Here is a 21,208-nt window from a genome sequence, read left to right as displayed (position 1 = left end):
CTCAACCAGGCTCTATCCGATGTCAATCAATCAAGACAAACTTATCGAGAACAAAACATTGCTTGCGACAAAATGACACACACAGTACGGCTATTAATATATAGATAAATGATTGATAATCTTGTTTATTAAATTTAATGCGCCTTTTAGCTTAGACATCAGACAGTATACAGTAGAGTTTATTTAATTTAGTGGATAGCATACAAATTGTCTAACTATATGAAATAATTTTCCCTGTTTTGTTTTAGGTAATGACTAAAAGTAATTTTAAACAATGCTTTATTAAAGATACAAACCATATTCCATGGCTCATATGATTCCAGAGAAGATTGACGATGACACTGGATTTACATCTGCAACATTTGAGGAAATAGATTTTTCAGAATTTCGTCGACAAGACAGCTCACCTTCGCATGATAGCCATAGTAGTGGTGTGTTTTCACCGGTACGGTTAGATGACGGTGATGATGTAGACAAAGTTTGCGATGCAGATTCCGACTCGTCGAACCAGGAATCAAGTTTCGATCCTTACAATACAAGAAATCATCGTAAAGTAAAACGTAGGACTTCTTCTAATGTTTTTACATTCAAAAAGAACGATCCCGCCCATCAACAGCCTCTTTCTCAGAGTGATTTGAAGTCGAGACGTGATGTTCTAAAATGGCAGAATTCAGCCTCATTTTCGTCTTCCACTGAAGAGGTCGAGGCTAGGAATCGATCACCACAAAAACTACAAAACCAACCACTCCAATACAAGAATGTACCTTTGAACCAATCATCCATCTCGACCTCCAGTGAGGAAACAATCTCCTCACACCCAAACCTAAATAATGGGTTTTCTCCTACAAAATCCAAGACAGCTGTCGATGGACTGTTATTTGAGATTTACGACAGATACCAACACAACGATGACCATAATCTACTGGACAGTGATATCACAGAACTTTCAACAACCAGCATGAGTAGTATTTATGTTGCATCAGCTTTTGAAAATGATGAAAGACAAAATTTTGATAAAAGTTATCTCGAAACTAAAGGTACCATAACATTTTAAATATTTATGACTAACTGCTACTCTCGGGTGCCCAATAAACGGTGGTTGGGAATAAGCGGGCTGGGTGAAAAAATGCTCAAAACTAATAAGCTGGGGGGTTGGAATAAAAATGTTCTGGGTGGAAATTTTTGAAAAGGAGACTTATACAGCAGATTTAGGGCAAAAAAGGGAACTTTCAAAAATATTTTCCCAAAATTTTTATAAGCGGGAGGGGGGGGGGGGCAATAAGAATGTCCTGGGTGGAAATTAATTAGCGGCGGGACGGTTATTAGATACCCGAGAGTATATTTCTAGATCAGATGCTTATTTTTTAAGTATAATTTGAGTCAAAAGTCCTATCTACGTTGCTGACTTGTCTGTTGTCAAACAAACTGACTGTTTAGGTTTTTGAGGAGCGTTGGTAGGTCAGTTGAACATTTTAATTTTATTATATATACTGCTTTATCCAAAAGATGGCGGAAAATTTAATGTTACAATTCTTGCTAATTTCCAAGAATCTTTTCTATCAACAGAAATAACAGAATTGGAGCGAATGGTAAAAGAGTTGAAACGTGGGATCAGTATGCTCAACTCCAAACTCGTTCGATTGTTGAAACAACGTGATCGAAATGCTCATAAAATACAAGAGAATTTCAACGTGTTGACGGCTCTCTTACAGGCAAGATCACAAAAGAGACGTAAGTCAATGAATACAATATGTCTTAAAAATCTAATGGAATGGCATCTTTGTGTATTTTTGAAGGAAGAAAAGTCAATTTTAAATGGAAGAAGTCATTTTACTTTCGCTTTTTCATAACAGGGTATTATATTTTTTCTTCGAAAATACACAGATTCCCATTATACAGAGATTTCTTGATATCAATGATAAACTAAATACATACTACCATAAAATTACCTTTCTAAATAAGAAAACTTTTTGGTTTTTCTAGGTGTGGACACTCGCATAAGGTTTTCTTTCATTCCAAGACCTGGCAAGCAAGGATTTCGTCAAGTAAGGCTCATCTTTAAACTTGGACGGAAATTAATTTCTCCTTTTCAATTTATCAAATAATAAATTTAGATAGCAACGTGACTGCGCCTTTAGGCTTTATTTACACCAAATTTCGCAATCCCGGCCAACTGATATCTTTGATCAAAGTTTTTTAAAACGTTTTACCCTAATGATGACACCTCTAGTCGATAGCGGTTTAACTGCATCTAGAGTGCTAGATCTACTTTATATTACTTGCGGCGACGTTTTGTATCACGCCTTTTTTTCAGTGGATTGACGCATTGAAAGCAGTTGCTCGAATGCCTGGTGGAATACCTGCAGAGTGGAGAAAGAGGGTAAGAACTGTTTTTCTTTTCTTGTTTCGCTTGAAAATATTTTGTTGGTTTCCTTTCCGCTTTAACGTGCCTTCGTATTCTTCATTTTCCATCGGTTATCTGTTTTTTTTTGGCTTTCTGGAAAATGTATTGATTTGTTATCAATCGTACTACCCGAGCCAGGGGTTATCTTTTATCTCAACTTAAGTCACGGTACCCTGAAGCCCTACCTCTCTCCCCATATATCTATAGAGGAACAACTAGGGCTTCGGTAAAAGCAAAATGATCTGTTCTACTTTATTTTGTTTTTGGGACCTAGGAGCGAGTTTTGTGCCAAAGCGAGGTTCATTAAGGAGTGGAAGTTTGGTTGTGTAATAATTCGTAGTCAGATGGTTCGCTTAAAGAAATTCATTTGAAGCCGATCTTAAATCGTTATTGTTTTCAATTCAGAATCTGTTGTTTTTATCCCTTATTGAATCATATCGAATTATAACTGTCTCAAAGGAGTACTAAATCTTGCATGGACCGAACATTTATTTCTAAAAAAAATTCAATATGAAAATAGATTTTAGGCTCACATTTTTAAATATTTCATTCCCATAGCCGCAAGAAGAGATACTCTTGTATTTCCAGAATAAAATTACCGAATATTGTATAAAATTTTGATGTGATGTATCTCAATGCATCTAAATGTTAAATGAGGCAGTGTCTCCGTTATTCATACATTGTTTACAGACTTTTGAATTCATCTTTCAAGTATGAATCATGTATATTGAGAAAATCAAAAATATCTCAACAATGTCAAAATAGAAAACGGCCTTTTTGAAAACTGAATCAAATTTTTCTTTAACGTTTTGAGAGTTTTGAAATTTTTTAATCTAGTATAATTTTCAAGTCGATTGTTGACACAAAATCGTATACTTGAAACTTGTGTCTGCAGTTTTTGGCCGGTCAATCGAATCTTCTTCTGTTGGGATCGAGCTTGTGAAAAGCTGTGTGAGGACAATCAGGTGTACGATTTCTAACCCACATTCCCTAAAGCTGAACCAACGATGAATCTACAGATTTTCACAAAACTCCTTCTCTCGCTCACAATATTCATAAAGACATTGCAATGTTCTTTTGTTCTGGATAAGCCAATCAACAAGAAGCTACACAGAGAACTTTTCAACAAAATGTTTCCGAATTCTTTTTCATCGAAACATGGAATACCTGAACTCTACTCCTGCTTATCTAAAACCGAACCGCGCTGTTGCTCTTGTGACCGCCCAACGTGCCATCTGAGAAAGGATTGTTGCTTTGATGTTGATTTCATAGACAACCCTATGCCATGGAATGTTTACATCGAACATTTAGTTTCTCAAAGAAAAGCTTCTTTTGATAACGGAAAATGTCTTCCACTATCCGGAAAACTCTCCTCAAGAAGCAGAAAAGTGCAGCATATTTATGTTACCAATAGATGTTTAGATGGCTTGCCATGTAACCAGAATCACGGGCAGAAAGTTGTTGGTATTTCAGGCAAGTTCTATACCAATCAACTGTGTGCACTTTGTAATGATGAACCCGGCTTTAGATTCCCGGAACTTCGAGTTCAATTTTCGAACAAAATACAATCAATTCCAGTACTGTCGAACCTCAGTGATGTATACTTTTACACAGCTGAACCTTCAGCTATTAATTGCCCACACGGAGAACTAACCAGACCTGAAAAACGATATTCAAAGTGTATCAAATTCGAATACGATCTTTGCTTATCTTACGTGGCGGTTGTGGGTGACGCTCGTGGTGGTTTTGCCGCTAACCCACACTGCATCAAATGTCTACCTTACTTCGCCAAACCAAAGGTTAATATCTCGGAGTGTGATTCTCTTAGACATAATCGATGGAGTAAAGATCCAGCAAAAACTCAACTGCTTATCAAGACAAATTCAAGTACTGCTACACTCACAGACACTCAAAACGTGGAAAGCAACGTCCAAATTTGCGCTGAAGGCCTATACCTTGATGCTGAGACACTTTCTTGTCACACGCAACAATATTTTAACCGATTTCTCCAACCACCCATCACTGAAACCATTAACAATAATACTTCAAACCAAACGTTAAACAAAGCTCTACCCTTTATTCACGATGTTTCATTCGCTGAATTTCGAGCAGGTTTCGATAAGTTCATCATTGTCTGGTACCCTCTCTTGATTCCCATCAGTATCCTCTCCCTTCTCGTGATCATCACAACCTGTATCACCATTAAAGGCCTTCAACACCCACCAGGACAGTGGCTACTTGCTATCACCTTCATCCTACTATTCTACTTTTGTCTTCAATTTTTATGTGTCGTTTACGAACCTCCAAAGAAAGTGCGGAATTATATTCCAATACTAATCCACTGGTGTGTTGTGACCAAGTATCTTTATATCTGCATGCTCACGTACGAATTTATCGCCTTGTACCGTGGGAAACAGAACTCTCTACATAATGTGGTTGTCCGTCTTATCCTATGCACTTCCCTCACCATGGCTGGTTGCGTTCTCTGTGGATGGAAAGATGCCCTCATTCAATATGGCGAATGTCTCATCAAATCGTTCACCGGTCGTTTGTTTGTTTACTGGGTTCCTATAGCAATCTTATGTTTCTCTAGCCTCTTCGCACTTCGTGCATTGAGGCTAAACATTAAACAAAACACGCGTGGTGCTTTAGATAAAGTTGATGCTCTTCTCTTGGCAAAAGCTGTGGACGGAACAGTACGTTTCCTTTTCATTGCCATCATTATAGACACGTTAGCCGTCACACGATTCGACACGACAGTTGGCAATAGAGAGTTGTACCAATTATTGAACGCAGCAATTCGTTTGGTGTTTTGCACGTTCAATTCCTTCCAAGGACTCTTACTACTGGTCATCTTCATAAAACGCAAATTCATTATAATGACCTATCGCAAAAAGTTTCGGCGTACCGTCGCTAAATTCGTAAACGCGTTTTGTTGTGAATGTTGTTTTCGTTATGATTTCGATGATGCTTACGTCACTGACGATGATGTCATTCATCAACAGAGACAAAATGGAGGACTAAACACTACCAGGGATACGGTGGTTTTAACAACAGCTAGGTCTTTAATGGGATCCTCTCGAGTGTGAACAATAGCCGCCAGACAGTTGTACATTTGCGGACATTAATAGATAATCGTTGATTTTTTAAACGAATGGAGAGACTCTGCTCCACTGTTCTATGAGTTGTCTATCCAGTCTCTATATAAATTTCATATTGAAAGCTTAGTCCGTATAAAAAACTTTGGTCTGGAAGCCTATTGTTGTAACTTTTTGTTAACTTTGTCCTTTGTTAATACCGATTATAAAAATCTGTTTGCTCAGTTTTTGATCACGTCACCAAATTAATCACATGATAAAAAAGTGAGCAAAACAAAATAATTTCTCAACGCAAGTTCAAGTCCGCATTCAATAGAAAGAAACAAAAGACTTCCAGACCGGGGTTTCTTATACGGACTATGTTGAAAGTAGTAACACAAAAAAGCTACTGAACTAATTAAACAAAATGAAGCTTTGTTATAACAAAAGAATATATTTTCAATGAGTGATACCAACCTTCCTATTATTCTTATCTCTAAAGACGATATTAGAAGGGGTTGTCGATATTAGAAGGGGTTGTCGATATTAGAAGGGGTTGTCGATATTAGAAGGGGCTGTCCATATTAGAAGGGATTTTAGATATTAGAAGGGGTTGTCGATGTTAGAAGGGGCTGTCGAAATTAAAAGGGGCTGTCTATATTAGGAGGGACTGTCGATGCTAGAAGGGGTGTCGATATTAGAAGAGATTATTGTAGCAGTATTTCAACGTATAGCCTTTTGCCTGAAAAAGAATGAAACATAGAATGCATCCGGGTGGGAGTTGATCTTTTTTTCTTGGTTAGGGCTTTTTTTACCTCGATAAGGGAGAGGGGCCTTTTTTTACCTCGATAAGGGAGAGGGGCCGCTATGTTTTGAAGTAGCCCTTAAGGCTGAGCTGACAAATTTATTTCTTTTGTGAAGAACGCAACTGATCGTAAGGAGATATCAAAGAAAGGTTGGTCAATTGATGGAGTTTATAGCATAGAGATCTCTGGTGAACCATCAATGTATCGGTCGATTCATTGCAAAATGTCTCTTCTCGATGGTGGTTGGAGAGTAGTCCAAAGACGCAAATACGGTGATATCACTTTCGATAAATCATGGAAAAAGTACAAAGCTGGCTTCGGTGATTTATCCAAAGATTTTTGGTACGGTAACGAAAAATTACACCAACTGGCTAAACCCAACACTGATAATGAAATCATTTTCGAGCTTCAAAGTTCTGACGGTATTTTCTATTATCCATACTATGATCAATTCAATATCGGTGACGAAACAGTAAATATCAACTCAATATTGGTGCATATCAACACAAACCGGCGCATCAACAAATGGTGATGACATCCTCTACCACGATGGAATGAAATCCTAACTTTCGACTCCGACAATGAAAAACTTTGAAAAAACTATATATACAGGCTTGCAAAAAAAAAAAGTTTATTTCTTATCCTCCAATCTCCTCCTTTCCAGTTCATAGTCATCAGGGGACTTGACTGGAATTTTGAGCGTTCCTAAAAGGAACAAAATCTCCAAATTTGAAGGCAAAATTCTATTGCGCCGTTTGGCGGAAATCATTTGTAGGATGGTATATCCTCTTTCCACTGGAGAGGTATTGGCTGCAGTGGACAACATAACTTGCAAAAATTTAGAAGAGTTTTGGAACTCTAAAATATGCTGAGCCAAAAAGGATTTAATTGCTCGCAATTGACTTGGCTGCTCTTTCTTGAATTTGGCAGCGTTGACCTCAGCAAGCCAGATACTTCCCAACACTCCAAACGACTTTTTCAATTCATCTTTCAATTGTTGCTCAGTGCAATCAATTTTGAGATGAAAACTTTTAAAATTTGAGAAACAGATGAAATTGGATTTTTCAGGTGGGGGTTGGAAGATTTTTTTAAATCAGGTGGGGGTTGCCCAAGAAGGTGGGGGTTGAGTAGTCTTCAATTTTCAGGTGGGGGTAAGCCTATGCAGGTGGGGGTGACTTTTTTTAGATGGGGTTGGAGGGGTGTTGCCCACTATGAGAGTGCCGATTTTTAGCTCCTTTTTAGTTTAGCCAATTAGTTATAACTTACTTAAATGAACGCCAACTTCGAATTAACGCCTGCTTTCAATATTATTATGTAATATTAATACTTAAAAGTGGTTTTCGATTTTTTCTCTCTTCAAAAAAGCGATAAGCTGCTATCATTTGGGAAGTAATTGATCTTCTTTCGGTTAGATGCTTCGTTTAAAAAGTCACCAAAATTTCGAGTAAACAAACCATCTCATTGGCTAAAAGCAAAAACAGTAAAACAAAAATTTTTTAGAGCATGAGAAAAATGTGCTTTCTGTGCTTTCTAGCATAGAAAGCCCACTATTACTCGAAATTTTGGTGAACCTTTCTATACGAAACGACGAACCGGAAAAAGGTGTATTGATCTTTTGTCAAGGTTAGATTCGCAAAACACGGTTGTCTATCGAAATTTTAATTTAATTTATTTAATTCTCTTTGTATATTTCTCTTTATTTCTCACTTTTAGCACTTTGCACTTGTACTTGAATGTTTCTAAAAATTAGAAAACTATGGGAACTTTTTGGGCCTGTAATACATGAAACTGTTAGCAAGAAAAGATTTTTTTAGAACCAAGTTTATAAGAACATCAGGCTGAAATTTGGAAAATAAATAAGAGTTCGTATTAAGAAAATGGCGAAACTGAGAATTGAAGAGATTAAAGTTTGCTAACAAATTATCTGAATTCAAATAAAGTAAAACTTTCGTAATTCCAATAATTCTTTTACTTCAAATTAGAGCAGATTTGTTTGACTTCAGTGCCATTTTTTTTATAACCAAATTCTGTGGTATATTAATTTCAAGAACGTCACTAAGAACTTTTTAGGCTCATATACTTGTCAATAATAAGCACATCCAGCCTCCAGAATTAAAGGTTTTGTTTTTAAATAAGAGTGATATCGTTTGCTTACTCAGCAATTTTGACTCTTATGTAAAAATAAAATCTTTAAGACGTTCCAATAAAAAATAAGTGTATTTGTCTCTCCTTATGTCAATTTTTTTTTCAAATCACAGTTTGTTTCCATTTCTTGTACTACATTCTTGAGGCTCAAAATTATTGTCCGAAATTAAGAGTAATTTGAAGTACAATACTGAACAAATAAATAGACTTCTGTAATTTTGCACCAGAAATGAAAATGAAAACAACAATTTGAGGCTCAACGTAAATAAGAAACAACAAAATAATCCCTTTGCTAACAAATTTGTTTTCTATAGCACTTTTCAATCGAAAGATTTATAGTTTTTAAACCAGGAAGATCACGCCAAGAAACAAGTCAAAGAACCAAGCATCAATGATTGTAAAGAAGCCTTCTCGTCTTTCCTACACCCTTTTCATGAAGCTGATTGAATAACCTAAATTTGAAGAGTTGGTAAAAAAGTCATTTTTTTAGCACATGGTTCTCATTTTAGCTTGACTTCTACAAAACTCTCTACCTCCAGGCTAGAGCTCCCTGGAATTGTTAAATATTAAAATAAGTAAACCAATCCAATCGAGATAGGTTTCGTTTTAAACTAAGTTGGTATTGTTTGTTTACTCATCAATTTAAATCACAAGCTTCTTCACATTAATTGACACGAATGTGGAGCAGTATTTGTTCGAAAGAAGAAGAAAAAAGCAATATAACAATAGGGAGACACCGGCCTGATATAAAAATGTGTCTGATATGAAACGGGTACATTTATGTAAAACTAAAACATTTAATATAGAATTCAGCAAACAGGCTGGATATACTGTATCTTGACCTGAATAAAACAGCCAAAGAGTCTTATTTCTCAAAAGTTTCTAAAATAATATGTTCAATATTTTTTACGGGGTCTTAATATTGAAAAACTACATACTTCTTACTTAAAAGATTGATTTATGAAAATTTGAATTACCTAAAGAGAATAATGACAATTAAATTAATCTTTACATTTATAATTAGCTAGTAAAAATTTATTCATATGTCGGCATTATGCCTATTTACATTACAAAACATCCACCACCTTTTACAACGGACTCTCGCTAATTCGAACTCATCTATAATTCGAACTCGTTTTAGTCGCCTTCCAGGAGATTCCTTTCGTGAAAAGCACACTATAATTCGAATCTCTCCGTAAAACGAACCAAAGGAGGTTTCTTGCTCGAGTTCGAATTAAAGACAGTCAACCTTTAACATTTGGACACTCATTTTAGATAATCTAGTGCTAGAGTCCACTCTCTAATGCGATCTTCAGAGGACAAACAATTTATTCAAATTAGAGAAAGATTCGAATTGCAGAGAACAATTTAGACAAAGGAGGGAACCAATATTTTATTTCGAATTACAGAACGTTTCGAATAATAGAGGTTCAAATTAGAGAGAGTTAACTGAAACATATGTAATTAATATGTTCAATATTCATTCATGTTCAATATTCACAAAGCGATAAGTCCACCCCTCAGAAACTCAACAAAAGTTCTTTCAGTTTCAACATCAAAAGAATCATCGTCGCTGCTTACATCTAGCTCAGCTTCTTTTTGCCTTTTCTCTGTCTGTTTCCGTAAATTTCGAAGTTGGCGCGCTCGAATACACTCGTCGTCTCGATCCAAGTCAAAAAATTTACGGTATTTTTTCTTGATTCGTGCCCAACCCTTTTTATACATGTCTAGAACGCGTCCATTGATGACCAGATATCGAACGACAAAAACTCCATGCAAAGCGTTCGTTATGAGGAAAATGAATTCGCATACGTGGTTTATAAAGTAAAAAGCATCGCTTTCGGAAGAGTCCAACAAAACACTGTAAAAAGAATCTGTGATCCACACCAGAGCGATAAATTTCATACACTGTTCGTAAGTCTGGATCAAGAACTCGCTGATATGTTGATACTTTTGTACTGTTTGTTTTATTAACCGGGCCTCCTGTAATGCGGACATCAATAAAATTACGGAAATCCCGCACGCGATAGTGTTTGGTAGCAAGTAAAAGACTAAACGTCCTAAATACGATTCTAAATGGAAGGCGTGATTTGATTGGCCGATGATTAACAATACGGTTGCTACGATAATGACACCTGTCGCCTGGACGACCAAATAAAAACGTTGCATCGATTTCGGTTTAGTGTAGTAATGTTGGAAATTACGTAAATGGTAGCAAAGAAAAGTTATGAGAACGTATTTGCAAATGGCACACCAGCGAAGGAGGACCACCATGTTTTGGCTCTCCCCCCAGGTGAAGTGTTTCAGGATGAACTTCAAATGGACCACATAATACATATAAAGAACACAAGTTAATAAAAACATCACCTTCCCAGGGATGTGTTTTAATTCACGAAAATAAAAGAAGGTAATTAGTGTCCATGACAACGCGATCAAACTAACCATTATTAAGACGGGGGTCACGTCGTTCTGCATTTTAATCAAATTGTAAGCGATGACTCGCAGAACAGATGGCTTTTGGACGACCGGAAGTATCTTTGGATATTGGTGACAATCCATATGATCTATGTCCAAATAACCATGCTCGCATAAAGTTATCTCTTCTTCCGCTCCATTTTCTAATATAACCCGCCCGTCTGATTGATACGCCCTCAGGATCAGTTTTAAATCATATCCATGATCTAAATGATACTCGTGACGTAACCTTTTACAATTCATAACATGAGGTTTCGAACTGACTGTCTTGTTTTTATGTTCTTCATGTGTCGACATATCGCTTTGTGATGATGTAGCACACTTAAGACATGACGGGTTCGCATATTTATGACCATCTTCGTCTACAACTGCAGCAAAATAAGATTTGCAAGTTTTGTCATTAAGAGGGTTTCCACCACATTCGATATGGTTATGTAAGGGGCTCGACAGTCCACCAAAAGGGCAAACATTTTTTATTGGATCATTGACCTCTATATGACACGTGTCTAAATATTGACTATCAAAGTCTGTATCGTTTCCCAATAAGTAGTTGAAATACGTTTCATTGACGCAACGCGTCAGAACAATGTCGGGGTACGTAAAGTTTTGCCCATTACACGTGGCACAAAATTCGTTGACGTAAAAAATACTGTCGTTGCCTTTAACTAGACGTGCGGTATTATTGATATTTAAACACGTTTCTCCGTTACATTGATGAACTCCTAGAATATACTCTACGCCATGTCTTTTTGTGTAATTGCTCTCACGTATTACAGACATGCAACCCCAGCCTTGGTGTTCTTTAGCCCGTGCAACCATGATGTTATTGTATTCCGGTGGCCTCATTTCCGTTTCATTTGCCTCGTATTCAATGTCATAGCAACAATCATTGCGTTTATGACACAACGCATCGCATGAACAACAACGGGTTTCGTCCCCGTGCCCCGTTTCATCTACGTATTTTAAAGAGGGTTTTTTACATTCATAGTTCGTCTTCATTTCGCCCGTTATGTCCTTGAACACGTAATTCATCAACTCCTGCCGGTTTTCTTCTGGGTCCGGTGGTGGGAGCGTCGGTGGCGGCGGTGGTGTACCGGGCGGAGGAGGTCGCCATTCACGCGAGTCCACATTTGTAATAAAAATCATAAGTGACAATACAATAATAATTAATCCGCAATTCATCTCTTGATTTTAGTTTCTCACAAGTGAGAGATCAACTTAAGTGTACCAACTCGCCTGTTCCTACTTCTTTCCTCAAGTCGGTTTCTTTTTTAAAACCATGCAATCATTAGGGAAGAAGAAAAAAACGAAAATTGAAATTTTTGAAATACTGAAATAATGCATCCCTACAAAAACCACATGAAAGGTTCGATACAAGTTATTCACGTTTTGTCATAATTGAAATTCGAAGTTCTTGATCTCATCGAGGAGACCATTCATTGGACGTCTTTAGAAAACGTCAAATGGACCATCACAAGATGTCGTTTATTGATTTTATATCGAATCCATTGAATTAATGTCTCTATGGTTGTGGGAAAGGGAAAAGAAAACATTGAAAAATCACAATTCCATTCATAGCGTGTGCTGGCTGCACTTTTTGTCAAATTTTGACAAGCTATTTCCGAATTTCTCTTATAAGAACTTAATTCAATTTTCCTACTTTCATATTTTTCTTATTATGATTTTTCTACATTGTTCCAAAGACCATTATGGTCCTTGCTGCTCTTTGAACCCACCCACTGATTATTTTGAGCTGGGGTAAAAATTAGAGTATAATTTTCCGCTGGGGACGATATTTTGGACAATTTTTTCCAATGGGAAGGGGTCTCAGTGGGTCTTTGAGAGAAGGGGGTATGTTTGATTTACTTCATTTTCAACGAAGAACTCTTCTTATTTTTGATATGGGTAAGTCAAGATGACGACATATTTTTTAACGGAAGCACTCTAAAAAAGCCGGATTTTGACTTCCGTTTTTCTATTTTTAGTAACAGAGAGGGGTCAAATCCCGGATTTTTTCGGGTGTTTCCGTTAGAAAAATGACTTGAGCATATCAAGAATTCTTATAAGAAGTTTCACTCGTTCAATTCTTTCAATTCTCTAAAATGGCTACAGTATTGAACTATTTGGAACCCAAAATGAACACCTTGTCAAATAAATATTGAAGTTTTCGTGATGGACATCTGAATGAAAAATCAATTCACATTTCATTCAATTCATGAACAGCCTATCTTCACGTAACATCCCTTTACCTACACCAATTTTTTATAAGAACATCCCAAAATTGTGAAGCCTTTTGATGTTGTTAACTTTTTGAGTTTTGAGCCTAAAGGTGCGTTCTTAAATTGATCATTAATTTCACCATTTTGTAAGTATCTTTGTGCAATTTCCTAAGAAATCGGTTGTTTTAAAAGTCTATAAAGCCTTAAAATGTTCTCAACTAGTTCTTGATATTTTGATAATCGAAGCTTCGTGTTCTTATATAGTTTGCTCTTATAAAAAACGTGTATTCATTTATATAGTCCCCTTTTTTATGAACAAACCATTCATACCATTTATTAATATTTCATTTTGCTCACAGTTGTGACACCATTTTGAATTTTCTTTGTCGGGTTTATTTTTGGGTATATTTTTGACAACCTCACGGTTATGGTTCATTCCCTGTGTCAAGGTTGTTTGTAAATGCGTGAAAGAACGTTTTGCTATTATAAGAGAATCTAGATCTTTTAATAGCGATCAATTTTTCAGCGCGTGGGAAAGAGTAAAAAACCACGACCAGCTGACAATTTGATGTAAAACAATCTAAATAATAACCCGAAAAATTTCACCATCATCATCTTCATCAGAAAATGCACGCTTTTTTTTAATAAGAATACACTTTATAAGAATGTCCATGATGAAAATGGCATAAAAATATTAAGAATATGCTAAGAATATAACCATCATGTAATTTTGCTCCTCAAGCTAAGAATGCCATTTTTAGAGCATTTTTAATTATAAATTGTCAATTACCCCCAAGTAAGGTTCACTCCTTTCACAAAAATGCCATCTTATGCTTGAGACGTATGTACTAAATGTTAAATCTATTCTGAGTTATGATCCTAAGCTAAGAATATGCTGTAAGAATATTTTAGGATGATTTTCCCTAGAAAGTTAAGAATATCCATGATGAAATGAATTTACACCATTCTTATAAAAAAAAAGCATGACAAGTAGCGTTATGAAAGTTATGATCAGATATTAAGAGGCCTATAGAAAGTGTCAAATATCCTCAAAAGTGCTCGAGTCAGTTATTTTCCAACTCTGAGATATTCAATTGTTTGAAATTTCTAACGCAAAATAATGGCTTAAATATGATAAATTTTATTTGCAAATGTGCAGGTGAAAAGTGAAGGCAAGGCTTAACTGTTCCCCATGGGTCCTTAAAATATTATCGACTTTCACTGTCATTAGCACACGTCAAGCAGATATATAACTTAGTGATAAAATATGAAAATTAAAGGATTTTGAGAAAGAGAACTTGACATTCTCATTATTTATTATTTATTTATTTATTTATAGTAATATATTTCGCAGGTCTATCGACCTCTATGAAATAATCATATTTATTAATAACATTTTGTAGGCGCACAGTTGGCCTCTAAATCAGTCGTCTTTACAATATTTCATTTTCAGTAACGCTTAAGTCACAGCAGATCTTCTTGAAATAGAGTCTAGTCCGAGGACTTCCTCTAACCTTTATTTGACTGCCATCCTTTTGTAACTTTGTCTTCTCTTTTGCGTTCCTATGCCATTCTTTGATGGTTTCGCGTTCTTTTTTAGAAAAATCATCGGCTACTCGTAATTCAGTTACAATTTTCTTTAGCTTGTGGACTGATGCTAGAATCTGACGTTTCTCTTCTTCATTCCTTAACACAACTTTTAAGGGTCGCCAACGTTTCGTCCTGAACATCTCGTTCTTTCGAGCTCCTATTCTTTCTGCGCTGACGATGTTTACCTTTAGTCCCATTTGGTTGCTCACAAATTCTTCGACGTAATCTTTATCACTTGTTCGCTGTTCTTCAAGGGTTTCATGTTTGAGTTCACCAATGTTGTGAACAATGATATTGCACTTTGTCAGGTTCAGCCATCGTACTTCTTCTTTCTCTTCTTTGATGAAGTTCTTGATCGATTGTTTCTTTAACTCTGTAATGCTAGCATATGTCTGTTGTTTCATAGTTACCTCTTGCTTCTTCAGTTCTTCTTTGGTAGTTTCTGCGTATGTCCTTTGTTTTTTATCTTTAGCGACATCTTCCTTATCTAAAAGTTTCTCGATTTTCTTCTCCAGCCTGTCCAATCGAGCGTTTGTAGATTTATCTCCTTGTTGCTCTCCATTATTAACCTTATCAGTATTTGTTTCCGTAGCTTACGGGAGTTCCAGCAGGGCCCGCAGATTTCTGCGGGGTGAGAAAACAATCTTATACAACAAAATATATAAACAAATAAAAATTTCAGCCAATGAGAATTTCTAAGTGAAAGAAAAAAAAACAAACCAAAACAAACCAACAAGGCCCCCTGAAAATGTTATCCAAAAACATGAAAAAAGAGAATTTTTATGAAAAGTTTGTTGTGCACAAAATATTCTAGACGACTATATTGATGCTCCTGTCAAGTTTTCTTCTTCCTATTTTTTACTGAGTTAAAAGTCGTCTAGCATGCTAGACTATGATATATATGATATGATTCTCATGTTCTTTGATTCACTTTGATTCCTTTTCTTTGAACAAAATACATGTTAATGAAATTATGTACAATTTTTTAGTTCAAAATTCCTAATAATACATAGCATTTCACGTTATCTCTTGGCTGGAATGATGGCTCAATTTTCCATTTGGTTTCCACCCCTCTCTTCCACGCAGTCCACGCAGAGGCATCCTTCTTGAGCTCCGAGCATTTATTAACGTCGCTTGGGTGTAACAAGAAAAAGTTTGCGCACGTGGGCACTGGTGGAAGACCCGTCGTATCCATTTCTTTGCCGTTGCAATCTTCAATTACGACTCCACTGGAATTCGACACTAACCACAGGCGTGGAATACAACTAGGGACTTTGATGAAAGAGAATCGGCTGTTTCCGTAGTGCGTATTCAGATTTTCCAAAATTTTCTCCACTGATTTAAAACACTCTTGATATGATGAACACAAATTGCTCTCTTGTTGTTTTCCCAGAAAATATTTCTCTGCGCATCATGTAAGTCGGTACATGTTTGAGATAAACACTTCGTCCATTTTGAATGCCTTGTAAAGATGAAGAAGACAAAACTGCAAACTGCTTCGTTCGAACGTTAAAATCCAAGAAAACGTACTGTTTTTAGATAGATCGCTTAATTCTCGTTTTATCCTTTCTCGAAAGAAATAAGAGGGGAAAATAATTATCCACAGCTGATAAGGAAAACCTTATAAAAATCTCTTTCTTTTCAAATTCTATATTACTAATTCATATTTTTTGGAAATTTTACTCAGTAAATTAACACCTAACCTACAGAATCGAAAAAAATAAAAGGGGAAAATAATTTTCCACAGGTGATAACGAAAGCCTTATAAATAAATACGCATTCAATTTTTTTTCGACGATGTTTTGACCTCTTTCTTTTCAAATTCTATATTACTCATTCATATTTCTCGGAAATTTTATTCGGTAAATTAACACCTACATGTGTATTTACACCTACAATGCTTCATAACACAAGGATGTGAAGCTAGAGTTCTTGTACAGCATTCATCAACAACCTCGTAGGTCATATCAACTCAAGATAACAGAGAACAGAATTCAGATAAAAACCAACGACCGTATTTGGGGTATTTGAATAGTCTTTTAACTCATTCCATGATTCCCAAAATTATGAACGGATGCAAACTCCTGAATTTCGGTTCATTTGTTGGTATTTTCCAAGCTAACATGGTATTGGCAGTGTCTTTCTTCAACTCAATGCTTTGTCCAAGACTTACTGGATCCAGTATAAAGAAATTAACATGTGCAGGTATGGATCCACTTCCCTTCACATAATGTTTTAGTCCTTGGTTCGAAACAGTGTAGACATTTCCATCTGCTGAACCGATGTTCATCCAAGATCCATCAAGTTTCTGAAGCTTAATAAAGGTAAATTGTTTATTCCCATATCGAACATCAACCTCCAGTAAATTTTCAACAAACTGATACCAATCCTGGTAAGACTTATACAAAGCCAATTCTTGTTGTTTTCCGAGGAAATATCGTTCTGCGCCCCATACAAGTCTGTACATGTTGGAGACATAGAACCTGCCAAAGGAAGCCTTTGTCTTATCATCTACGTTTAAATGAGACATTTTTAAGTGTGTAGATATTATCTGATGTCACTTAAAAATGAATTTAAAAAAAGTAAACGATTAGAACATCAGTAATTTTAGACTTTGAATATAATTGTTTATCTTTCCAAACCAAATCTCGTATTTCAAGATTAATCTCCTCCTTTGAGGCCCTCCGATGGGCCTCCGATATATCTCAAAGTGCAAAGATCGTTGAGTTTAAAGGCTTTAGCTGATTACTAGAGAGAAAACTTTCTCAAAGTAGTAAAAGTGATTTGCGCCACTTTTAGCTTGATGGGTTTAATCTAGCGTTTTTTTTGTCATCGAGCGGTACATTTTTGGAAACCTGATACCGGTTGAACCGGTGATGAATTTTATTACCACGTGGATCATACGTCTTAGATCGTAAATAAGTGACTTCATTCCCCGTTCAAAATTTTCCTCTCTAGCCGCCCTTTTAACTAGCTTAGCTAACTTAACTTAAACTCGATAGCAAAGATCCATTATTTTCCAGCAAAACGTACTGCTCTAAAGCAAAGGGATGCGTTAAATGTAATAATCTTGTTCAATTGGATTGCCTTTTGACTGAAAACACGTGTAACCCAATAACCTGAACAAAAGCAATTAGAGACCTTAAAATACAAAAATACACGAACATTCAGCCCCCGCAAAATGTCTTTATTTTTTATATTAAAAGTAATGGGGTGTCGTTTACCCTTTCATCTGAGAAACTTGACAATAAAAGAACCGACCTTCATTACAATATTTACACGCTTTTTTTATAAGAACCAGTAATTCTTTTTTTGAAATTTACAAGCTTAAATGCTTTATCGATGTTGTTGATACGCTAGGTTCTTATAATAAAAAACTTAAAATGGGTTTAGTTCTGGTTGTTTGTAAAATCTGAGGCACAGATTATTCTTTTAATTTGTTCTAGGATTTTGATCATTTTTAATTCTTGTGTTCCTATAAAGTGTCCACCTTTTTTATAATCTTTTTTATTAGGATTTGACTAGGAAACAGCCGGGGAAAAACATTTTGTCCGCTAATCAGAGGTTTCCGCTTTTTAAAGTGTCCGCTAATTGAAGTTCTACTGTAATTTCTTACATATTCTTGGATTTCAAAAATAGTAATTAGAATTTCATCCGTTGATTTTCTTTCATTTTAGTTATATAATCTGAAATAATTTTCATTTTCTGGATAACATCCCTGAAAATGATATATGTAATCTTACAATAATTAGTCCAATCGTAAAGTTTAGTAGATTATTAAAAGATTTACAAGTTCTCAGTTCAAAATTCCTAATATTATAAAATATTGTTGGGTCATTTGGTAATCTGGGTCAACTTTATGCAATTCGATATCCCAAGTTAGAATACTCTCCCCACTTCTCATTGAACTCTCGTGGACATTTTTCTTGAGCTCACTACATGTTTGGAGATCTGTTGGATGCAACAAGAAATAGTTTGCGCATCCGGAGACTGGTGAACTTCCAACTACGCTCGTTGATCGGTTGGTATTGTTGATGGTGATTCCATTGCTGCTTGACACTAACTTCTCATTTCCACTTCCTCGTGTGATCTTCATAAAGGAATATCGACTGTTACCATAATACATACAAGGAGTTGGCAACAGTTCCTGTACCAAGGATTGATACCATTCTTGATATGATGAATACAAAATTCTTTTTTGTTGTTTTCCCAGGAAATATTTCTCTGCGCCCCATGTAAGTTTGTACATGTTTGAGATAAACACTTCGTCCATTTTGAATGCCTTCTTTCTAGATGAAAAAGACAAAACTGCTCTTATTCGTTCGAACGTTATAATCCAAGAAACCGTACTGTATTTGTTAGTAAGGTCTCTTAGATAGAGTTTGTTTGTTTGTCGAATCAGATTTCACTGTTCTTTCGTTTAACCCTCCTTTTTTTCTTGCTCTCCCTCTCTATGTGTACTCGGCATGATCAGAATCACATTTTCTAATGTCAGGTTTAAAGTTTTAGAAATCGTTCAATTTGTCGATTCGGGTTGCCTCTAATAGTATTTGCGTAAAAATGTCCCTCTCAAAATATATTTAAGCCCTCTAGTTTTTCACATTTTTTCTGCACGCAATTTTGCTATTATAGGGAATTTATATACTTGCACTTTTGAGAACAGTGGAGTGACTGAAAAGATTTAGATTAGCCCGCACTTCTTACCCGCAATATCGAGGACGGTAAAAGTGATTGTTTATACACCTTTCCCGAGATGTTGCTATATTTTAAAGGTTTTCAAATCATATCAAAATTTCTATGTTTATGTATTATAGAGACGAATCGATCCTGGAAATTTGAGCTCAAAAGCTCTTTTCTATCACTGTATATGGCTATATTTATTCATGAAAATCGAAACATACAGCCCGGCCTCGTTTTCATTTAATTATATTGTTTAAAAAAAAAGTTTTTAATTTGTTTTGCATTTTTCTACAGATTTTTATTTCACCAAAATGAAACACTCAAACATTGTAACAAAAAAGTCGAAAACATCTCGGGAAAGGTTTATTGTCGTTCTCAGTTGATCAGGATCTAGACAAATCACAAGATAACCGTCTCCGTTGCTGAAAAAAAAAGATACATAAACTCGCTAAAAAATGTTGTTCGCCGTTGGAAAGATATTTTAAAGAGGATTATCTCAGATTCAAGACTTGAAAGATTAAAAACATGACGTGAAAAGTTTTTCTACTGGTTCGAGAATGATGATATGACACTTTTTAAATCAATTGAACTTTGCAGATTTCAAATCTGTGTTCAAATGTTTTCATTATCTTTCTTAGATAGACAAGCCCTGCGAAATAGGCCAGAACAACCTAAAATGACCAAAAATAGCCACAGTAGACTTACTTAAAAGGACTATGTAACTTTTATTAAGGAGAAAATATTATGAAAGATTTATTATTATTTGAAAGTACAGAATAACGATATACTAATGCTGCTCCTTTTAAAAATATTAAAATACTCCTAAGATTATAAAAGTAGACTGTGATACGTCTTTTGGTCGAGCCTTCCAAGAATGTCTTTTGACTTCCAAGAATGTCTTTCGACTTTATCATTCTTTTCATTGTAAAACACAGTGTTTGACTGTCTCATCTCGAAACGTGACATGGGTGACATGGGTGACAGAACATAAAATTTCATCCGTTGTGCATCCTTATTCCCTTTACCGTTAATGACGAAAATATTTGCGTTATCTGTGCTTGGTCGTAGTTTCGATTTGGTTTCGGACGGAAATTCGCTTTCCTCATCTTCATATGTTCTGATTTTCGTAAACTCGTTTGGATCCTGAGTAAGCACGGCATGAATAGTTTGACCAGCTCCTATCTCTTTTTTTATGAAGCAAACATCATCATCACCGTACTGTTTTTCGTCTTCCATATCTCTTGTAATACATTCATACCAATCTCCATAAGAAGAGTTATAATTCAGAATGGTTTTTCCTTTCATGAATTTATACCTTTTTGCACCCCACATTAATCTTTTCTCTACACTGATGGTGCTTTTTTCATGTGAAGGCGCTGGATCGGTGGCCTCGTCGCTTACGTCGCTCTCAACCGATTCATCTAACATTTCTTCTAGATCAGAAGCCTCACTCCCTCTGCTCCCCACTAAATCATCACATACATCGTTTTCTTCTTCGCGTAACCTTTTCTTCAGCTCTGTGTTCTGGCCTTTTAGAGCCTGATTTTCATCTTCTAAATAATTGTTTCGCTCAATCAAGATAATATTTTGTTGATTCAATTCTCTAACTAATATCTCAGAAAATCTAGGTTTCCTTGTTTTTTTTCGAGAAAAATCCATATCTTGGAAAAATCAACACCAATTTTATCTTTTTACCATTAAAACATGACAACACGCTTTTTTTAAAAAGCGCGCTTCGTTTTCTTTTATTTATCGCACACGAGGGAGTGTTTAACCCTGTCTTTTTGGTAACAACTTGCTCCTAGTTCGCAA

The 21,208-nt window shown here is 35.7% G+C and overlaps 1 protein-coding gene across 1 annotated transcript in view; it reads left to right on the top strand.

Moving 5' to 3' along the window:
• Positions 1–247: 247 nt before the first annotated feature.
• The window catches only part of LOC136802875 (TBC1 domain family member 30-like), a 33,962-nt gene continuing 13,001 nt past the window's right edge, over positions 248–21,208 (top strand). The window contains exons 1-4 of the mRNA XM_067059631.1: positions 248–1,037; positions 1,567–1,731; positions 1,984–2,045; positions 2,315–2,380. Coding sequence (XP_066915732.1) covers positions 305–1,037; positions 1,567–1,731; positions 1,984–2,045; positions 2,315–2,380 — 1,026 coding nt within the window. The 5' untranslated portion in view covers positions 248–304. The remainder of the gene's footprint in view (positions 1,038–1,566; positions 1,732–1,983; positions 2,046–2,314; positions 2,381–21,208) is intronic.

This window comes from Clytia hemisphaerica, unplaced genomic scaffold (assembly GCF_902728285.1).
Source record: "Clytia hemisphaerica strain Z4C2 unplaced genomic scaffold, Clytia hemisphaerica genome assembly, whole genome shotgun sequence".
NCBI classification, from domain to species: domain Eukaryota; kingdom Metazoa; phylum Cnidaria; class Hydrozoa; order Leptothecata; family Clytiidae; genus Clytia; species Clytia hemisphaerica.
Note: the sequence above shows the minus strand (reverse complement) of the source record. Positions and strands in the feature narration are given on the sequence as shown.